We start from the raw sequence: 8,915 nt of genomic DNA, 5'->3' as shown, positions 1-8,915 counted from the left end.
TGCCACGAGGCAAATCAGACATGTCGTCAGAGAATCACACTCAAGTAAAGGTCACTACCAATATATATATAACCGGGAGTTTGGATGAATTTGACAAATATAAAGAGAACATTTGACTAAAAGATTGAAGTTTGCTAGCAAGTTTAAGCAAAATTCTGCAATTCTGAACGCCAGATTTATGAATTGATAATATCCCAAATCAACAACATATACAACTCAATATATATGTGGTATCCATAATGATCATCCATGTCTATGTGTTTACAAAATTAGTGTAGAACCATGAGCCTTCGAGACGAGTGGATGCCCGGGGAAATAACGTAGCAAGTTGATCATGGACCATGGAGTGCCACGAAGAAATGACAAATTTTTGCAAGGCTCTTCCATGTTGAAGCAAAAACCTCACTACGTTAATCACACTTTCATGTATCGTATTTGTCCAAACCACAATATTCACCACCTTTAGGTGACATAGGAAGGAGCTCAAACTTTGAGCTTGATTTTCCCAGCCAGCGGGTGGGCTATGGATATCACAGCCAGCGGTTATCGTAATTGTGAGATTTCGGACTGCAGGAGAGCTCCTGAAAATGCAAGCTATAGCCGGGATATCAGCTTTTCTCAAATCAGTATAAATTTGCAAGGTCTTGAGGTTCATAAATGAATATGGTAGACCACCGAATTCAAGATATATTTTCGACAAAATCTCAAGAATGCGATAGGACAAACAAAGGCTCCCAACTTGGGACAGTGAGGAAAGAAGATTGGCTGCGCTTTGAGCGTTCACTTTGCTAACGTTGGCTGGTAGCACACAAGAACTAATCTCACCTTCCATGAGCTTTGGAAAGCTCTGAATCAAACACTTCTCAGCAAAGTCATTTTCGTTCCAACAAAATGTTAGTAGATTGGGAGCCAAAATCTTAACACTACTTCCCTTGCCACATCCGTTGAAACAGAGTTTGATTGTCAACTTCTCTAGTTTCATTCCAGATATGTCCAGGCTTTTTATACCCATATTGCAAACTTCTATGCATTTGAGGTTGGCACAACATATTTTTAGATGGCTGATTCTTCTACAATGATCTACAGTCAATTTCTCAAGGGAAGGGAACGAAGTAGGATCTGAAAATAACACGTTGCCTGCGAAATCCACTCCGGTTAAAGACAGAGAGCGAAGGCCGCTAGTAGCCCGAGCACAAGAAGATGGAAGCCAAAACCGGGTGTCGGGATTGTTAATTAGGAGGCAATGTTCAGAACGAGTGGCTTCCAATGTGAGGCTCCTCAGTGAGTTACACTCAAATAGAGAGCAAGGCAAGTCAAGCGAGTGAACCAACCAGACATAGAGAACAAGTTTTTCAACCCTATGCTTCACCAGACAAGGAACCCAATCAAGCAACCAACTAGGGTTCATATAACCAGCATACTCAAAAACCTCTATATTAGAGTTTTCATGGCGGTCAGACAATACTTTGGAAATGCCATTAACTACTTTGCTATGCCGGCCATAAACTTCCCCAACCGTAGCTGGTTTTTTTTCAAATCGCAGCCCTGTCGGACGACAAGCTTTGGAGAAGTCGAGAATTGGACAGGAATCCCATAGTTTTCTCCACCTTTTAGATAAATTACTTGTATGTGCAGCAGATTTAATGGGTAAGAAGGAGAGTGTGTGGTGCAAGACATCATCTGGAAGATCACTGAACCTGTCCTTGATTTTCTCATTGTGTTTGTTTTCTTGCTCCATAAGAAGCCTTCTCTTCTTTGCAGCTCTGGTTTCCATGGTTTGGGTAAGGTGTTAGAATAAGATACGAATAGACCCGATATATATATATATATATATATATATATATATATACAGACGGCAACTTTTTTTATATTTCCTTTTTGCTTGAGGAAAGATTTTATTTTATTTTATTTTATTTGTTTTGTTTTGGGGATCAACAAGGAACTGGAAGTCACTTTCCTAACAGGACAAGGATAGAGAAGTTTTGGGCCTTTCGGCCCCTCACACACACACATGAAATTTTTGTTAATGAAGAAATAAGACGGATGATAATCCGTTAACAAAATCCAAACATAATATTGATATTCGTAATAATCATCTAATTTTAAACCCAGTTTCAGAAAAACAAGAAACCTTGGAATGAGCCAATGGATTCCCCATGTAATTTTAAACCTAATCCACCTTTAGCTCAGACTCTATAATATTCCGTACTGAGGAGGAGAGGTCCGGTGAGCACTTCCAACCTTGTGAACCGTTTCTACATAGAACCACTGGAGGAAGCGACCTCTCAACAACTTTTCCGTTCTCAACTTGGACGGGAACAAACACAATCTTTTCTAGGACAACTCCTTGCCCAATCAACATTTTCATAAAATTGAATTCATCTTCTGTTCCGGTATACACGTTCATTGTAACTTGCTTAAGACTTGGCATGCTCAATTCAACTGGCTTATTTAGCAACTCTTCTGATAAACTCTCCTGGAAATTAGAAGATCAAATGTTAGATATGCAGCCTGGAACAACAAAAAGAATGATAAACATAAGTAATACAGAAACATCAAGAATTGCTATTATTAAGTATGTGGTACTCACATCTGCCCTTTTCTTGAAAAGGTATTCCAGAATCATTGTCTCGAGATTGGGACAAAGTTTAAGCAGTGCAGCCATGCCAACCAGATCATATTGGGTAAATCCTGTTCGCAGCTCTAAGAGGTTGAGATTGTGGAGCATAAAACTTTTGGGGAAAGAATCCTCCTTTGATGTCAGAAACTAAGGGCATATGAATAAGAGACAGTTATTAATACTAGATGATCTTCAATAACATCATATCTCTGGAAACCAGTGGTCATACGTAGGGAAAAAAGCCAAAAGAGGTTAATCAGTAAAAAGTGAAATTCGAAAAATCCCCAAGTTCGCAGAGGTTAAGCCAAAGAGATTGGCCATCTATGAATGAGATGCTGCACATCAATGAGTTGGACAGAGTTAGAAAGTGACTAAAGATTGTCTAGAACAGAATCACATGGCTGGTTACAACATGCTAAGATTTTACTTCCACTGAGGGCTTTTTATGATAGGGAGTTCCCAGGGATACCCTTGAAGCCACAACATCAAGGAGGGACAACTAACTCTGCACAATGACATGGTTAATCATCAATTAATCCTGCTTATTAGAACGAGTGATCATCAAGGCAGAACCTGTTTTTGACTTTTCAAATAAGAAACAACAGACAGACCTTTTTTTGGGAGCTGGTTTTCTCAAAACAATTTTGTACAATGTCTTTAAGTTACAATATTGGCATTTATACCATTCTCAATGAGAACTCAATACCTGTTATGAAAGTTTAATAACTTATTGCCGCAAAAGAAATGTGGTACAATAAAAAGAACAAATGGAACTTTACTTTTCTTGACAAATTTACCTATCATATCATGTCAGTATGCCAGCTAAAAAACTGTAAATGCAGGATATTTAGTTTCAATAAACATTGCAATTTAACGACATAAATGTAATCCTTACTGAATACTAACCTTCCTTTTACAAAGAAAAAACAAAAACAAAAACGATATTGGCACAGTAAATGCTATGCTGTGTTATCTAACTCCCAAAGGTTTGTTGCATTGAATTGTCCCCAAATCTAGTTGGTTAGTGATCGAACATAGAGTCCATAAACAACCATGTTATTTTCCTGTACTGTCCCTCGACCACTTCTTTCCTGGGACACCAATCCATGACCACTTTGTATAAATTAGGCACTGATCATTTCCTCTATCTAGGCTGATGCTGAAAAATGAGCAGACCTCAACAACTAATTACCCTTTCCCATCTTTTTTTCAACTCCAAGACTCAGTGACAAGCTTTCAACTTCAATGACAAGCTAAAAAGCCTTTCTTTCTCTCATTTATTATCTATTTCAATTACTAAAAAATACAGTCTCATTCAAAAATACACAGCTAATCTACAACATTGATAGACCAAATTTAGCAAATCTGGGAGAAGCCTTCCACATAACCAGAACACTAATCACATTGTTGCATATTCCTTAAACTTCTGGCATAATTCCCACTATACAAAAAATAATGAAACAACTTAAAGTTAAACAAAATCATCATACAGTAAACAATGATTGATCAGAACACAGGTCAAGAAATTACCTTAAACCACCAATTTTGCACATTAAGATGCTTAACATTAGGTGCTTGTAAGAGTAGCCTCACAACCTTGCTCCAATAACGATAGGACCGATAAATTAGGTGCACCATATCAACATGAAATTCAACCAGGGACGACGCATTATTAAGTATAAACTTGTCAAATGCACAGCAATCAAAACTGATCGAGAAGAGGTTTGGGCAATCAATCACAAGCGTCTCTTGGATTTCAGAATCATAAAAATACCCAAGTACCTGCTTCTTAAGCCTTGTGCTATATATCTTCAAATGATGATGCCCCCAACAGTTCTGAAGCTCCAAAGCCTCCAAATTGGGGCAACCCAAAATCAAATCACTCATTATCTGGTCCGTCAAATAAACCCGATCGAGATACACGGACATAATCGAGCAAAAACGTAGTGGACATTTTAGCCGGCAATGTAAGATCACATCCCGTAAGGCCCAATTTTTCAACAAACCCATTTCTCAGAACAGAGAAAGGGAAATCATACCGGTGATTAAAAGTGTCCTCGTCATGAAAATCTTTGTGAATGAAGAAGTCGAGATGGAGCTCACGAGCGTGGAGGTGGGTTATGGCGGAGCAAACCCAAGAGTCGACATGGGAGCCGTAGTGATCATGGTAGATGAAGGAGAGGCGGAAAGTGTGGATGGGAGAATTGGAGCGAAGAATGAGAACGCGATCGATGAACTCGGCGAAGAATTGGCGGGTATCCAAAGGTGGCTCGTATGAAGGAAAGAGTTCGAAGGGGAAGTTCAAGGAGGGAACACGAGACCAGATGGGTCGCCATTGCTGGCATATGAGAGAGGTTTGGATGGAGTCTAATGTGGGAAGGAAGGTGAGGATGCGGAGGAGGAGTTCCTCTGGGAGATCGTTTAGGTTTTCATTGCTTGCCTCGTCCGTGTTCAAAATTCTAGAGGCCTTGCTTCTATTTTGTTCCTTTTTTTTCTTGGCCTGGTTGGTTATATTGTTTTTATCTCTAGAGAATTTTTATTGCAACATTAAATTCATATATTCGTTTTATGCTTTAACTTAGGTGTTTATCTATTTTCTTTTATATACAAGCGATAATATATTTTAAATTAATCTTATTTAAAAATAAGGGATTCAACTTTCAATGAGCCAATTGATTCCCTGTTTAAAAAGCTCAGAGTCTATATAATTCAGTGTCGTGGAGGCGAGATCTGGTAAGTAGCACTTCCAACTTTGTGAAGCATTCCTATATAGAACCATTTGAACACGCGACTTTGCACCAACATGGCCACGGACAAGTATAATCTTTTCTAGGGCAACTCCTTGCGTACTCAAGATTTTCATAAAATTAACTTCATCTTCTGTTCCAGTATAAGATGTCACCGTAACTTGCTTGAGACTTGGCATGCTCAATTCAACTGGTTTACTTGAGAACTCTTCTGATAAAGTCTCCTAGAGATTATAAGATCAAAGTTTAGACATGGAGCACGGAACAGAAAAAGGAAAGACAAAACATTAGTATAGAAACATCTAGAATTGCTGTAATTATGTACGTAAAAGTACTCACATCTTCCTCTATCTTGAAATGGTAGTCCAGCATCATTGTCTCGAGATTGGGACAAAGCTTAAGCAGTGCAGCCATGCCAACCAGATCATATTGGGTAAACCCCGTCCGTAGCTCTAAGTGGTTGAGATTGTGGATCATAAAACTTTTGGGGAAAGAATCCTTTGATGTCAGAAACTGAGGGCATACGCACAGAAAACAATTAAGATAGAATATAGAAGAGGTTCAACAGCATAATGCTCTCAGAAAGCAGTGGTCATACGTAGGGAAAAATTCCAAAGGGGTTAAGCAGCAAAAAATGAAAATTTTCACAGAGGTTAAGCCAAAGACGTTGGCTGTCTATGAATGAAATGTTGCTCATCAATGAAGTGGACAGAGTTAGAAAGTGAATAAAGCATGTCTGGAACAGAATCACAATGGCTGATCAGTGAGACATGCTACCAGATTTCATTTCGAGTGAGACTCTTTTACCATAAGAATTCCCAGGGATACTCTGCTTCCTACCCTTTCCATCTGGCTAGACTAAACCCTGCAATAATGAGCAGACCTCAACAACTAATTACCCTTTCCATCTTTCTTTCGACTCCAAGATTAAATGACAAGCTAAGAATTCTTACATTCTTCCATGTTCTCATCTCTTTCAATTCCAAGAAGACAGTCTTATTGAAAAATACACGGCTATATCACCAAGTCCGAAATACACCCTATCTATGAGAAGCCATCCACATAATCAGAATACCAACCACATTACTACATATTCCTCAAACTTTTTGGCATACTTTCCACATTCAAAAAAGAACAAAATCACCAATTCAGAAATTAACCAAAATCGAAATGGAAATCCGATAACTGACCAGAACAAAAATCAGAAAATTACCTTAAACCACCAATTCTGCAAATTAAGATGCTTAACATTAGGTGCTTGTCCTAGTAGCCTCACAACCTTGTTCCAATAACGATAGGATCGATCGATTTTGTGCAAAATATCAACATGAAACTCAACCAGGGACGACGCATTCTTAAGTACAAATTTGTCAAAGGCACAACAATTAAAACTGATCGAACAAAGGTTTGGGCAATCAACCAAAATGGTCTCTTTGAGTTCAGAATCATAAAAATACCTAAGTGCTAGCCTCTTAAGCTTTGCGCTACATATCTTCATATGATGATGCGCCAAACAGTTCTCAAGATCCAAAGCCTCCAAATTGGGGCAACCCGAAATCAAATCCCGCAATGCCTGGTCCGTCAAATAAACCTCATTGAGAAACATGGACCCAATCGAGCAAAAACGCAGCGTGGACATTTTAGCCGGCAACGAAAGATCACATCGCGTAAGGCCTAAGATTGCTACGCACCCATTTCTCAGAACAGAGAAAGGGAAATCATACCTGTGATTATGAGTTTCTTCGTCATGAAAATCTTTGTGGATGAAGAAATCGAGATAGAGCTCACGTGTGCGAAGGCGGGTTATGGCGGATCGAACCCAAGAGTCGACATGAGAGCGGTAGCGACCATGGTAGATGAAAGAGAGGCGAAAAGTGTGGATGGGAGAATTGGAGCGAAGAATAAGAACGCTGTCGATGAACTCGGCGAAGAACTGGCGAGTATCTAAGGGTGGCTCGTATGGCGGGAAGAGTTCGAAGAGGAAGTTCAAGGAGGGAACACGAGACCAGAGGGGTCTCCATTTCTGGGATATGAGGGAGGTTTGGACCGATTCTAATATGGGAAGACAGGTGAGGATGTGGAGGAGGAGCTCCTCTGGGAGATCGTTTAGGTTTCAATTGGTAATGGTGGCGCTTGGGTTTTGGTTGCTTGCCTCTTCCATTTCCTCCATATTCTAGGGGTTGTTGTGCGGAAGCGTCAACTAACTGTGGGTGAAAAAAAAACAACTACTGGCAGGAAAAAAAAATATTTAACAGAAAATTACAACAAGAAGAACACCAAGATTTATACTGGTTCGGCAATTGCCTACATTCAGTTTGGAGACGACGGAGTATTCCACTATAATCAATGGAGATATACAATAGTGTTTACCACTCAATTTCCCAAAGACCCAAATACACCCAACCTCACACACTCACAAAGGAAGAGAAAACAATAATACAAAGCAAAGAACAACTAGAGAGAATTTGTTTCACTCTTTGGCAAAATGCCTTTCTTGCTATTTTTCTCTTCTACTCAACACTTGGTTGGATGCTTCAAATGAAACCATTTGCTTCCAATTTATAGCCAAAGGAAGTGGCTTCTCAAAGAAGCCAAAGGTTAGGCAAAGTCAACAATAGCCTACCACCATGCATTCACATAGGCAAAGTCAACAATAGCCTACCACCATGCATTCACATAGGCAAAGTCAACAATAGCCTACCACCATTTGTGAAAGCCAATTAATGCATTCACATTGCAACTTCAACAATAGTCTACCACTTTTGACTATTGGTTTGAGGCAATAATCAACAATCTCCACCTTGGCTCAAACCCTCGAAGTAGAACTCCCAACAGTCGTCTCCCAATCCCCTATGGGGCAATCAACAAATTTTACAAATGCCAATTAAGTCTAAGCATTGCTTAAACTTGAGCAACGAAACTGGCTTTGTCAACATATCCGCAGGATTGTCAGCAGTCCCAATCTTCTGAAGAAGAATATCTCCCTCTTCAATTTCCATACCCAGTATCTTCCGAGCTTCTCCCAAGTCCTTCATCTCAAATTCATTACTCAGTTGAGTCTTCAACCTTTCAATCTCCACTTTGCTTTTACATGCTATAAGCATATCATCAACATATAAAAGCAGATAGATGAAGGTTCCATCTTGTAGCTTGCGAAAGTATACACAATGGTCATAATGACTTCTTGTGTACTTTTGCCCATCATAAACCGATCAAATCGCTTATACCATTGTCTTGGAGACTGCTTCAAGCCGTACAATGATTTTTGCAATTTGCAAACCCAATTTTCTTTTCCAGCAACCTTAAATCCTTCTGGCTGAGACATATAAATTTCTTCCTCCAAATCACCATGTAAGAATGCAGTCTTGACATCAAGTTGAGCCAACTCAAGGTCAAACTGGGCAACCAAAGCCAACAAAATACGAATAGAGGAATGTTTTACTACAGGAGAAAATACCTCATTGTAGTCAATGCCTTCCTTCTGAGCATATCCTTTAGCTACTAATCTGGCTTTGAATCTCACATTGTCCTTTCCCAAAGATTCCATC

General features: G+C 39.4%; 1 protein-coding gene and 2 pseudogenes across 2 annotated transcripts; all 3 read right to left on the bottom strand.

Moving 5' to 3' along the window:
- Nucleotides 1-253: 253 nt before the first annotated feature.
- Nucleotides 254-1,774, bottom strand: LOC117612486 (putative F-box/FBD/LRR-repeat protein At4g03220). The gene has a single exon (XM_034341173.1). The coding sequence runs from the start codon at nucleotides 1,772-1,774 to the stop codon at nucleotides 254-256; it is 1,521 nt and encodes a 506-aa protein (XP_034197064.1).
- A 249-nt stretch (nucleotides 1,775-2,023) lies between these two features.
- Nucleotides 2,024-5,156, bottom strand: LOC117612485 (annotated as a pseudogene).
- Nucleotides 5,157-5,239: 83 nt separating this feature from the next.
- LOC117612495 lies at nucleotides 5,240-7,537 on the bottom strand (annotated as a pseudogene). The gene is made up of 3 exons (XR_004583412.1): nucleotides 6,581-7,537; nucleotides 5,707-5,880; nucleotides 5,240-5,591 (listed from the first exon to the last, which is right to left on the bottom strand). The product of XR_004583412.1 is annotated as an F-box/LRR-repeat protein At4g14103-like (transcript).
- Nucleotides 7,538-8,915: the final 1,378 nt, after the last annotated feature.

The sequence above is a fragment of the Prunus dulcis genome, unplaced genomic scaffold, assembly GCF_902201215.1.
Source record: "Prunus dulcis unplaced genomic scaffold, ALMONDv2, whole genome shotgun sequence".
NCBI lineage: Eukaryota > Viridiplantae > Streptophyta > Magnoliopsida > Rosales > Rosaceae > Prunus > Prunus dulcis.
The sequence above is the reverse complement of the archived record's forward strand: the minus strand, read 5'-3'. Positions and strand labels throughout refer to the sequence as shown.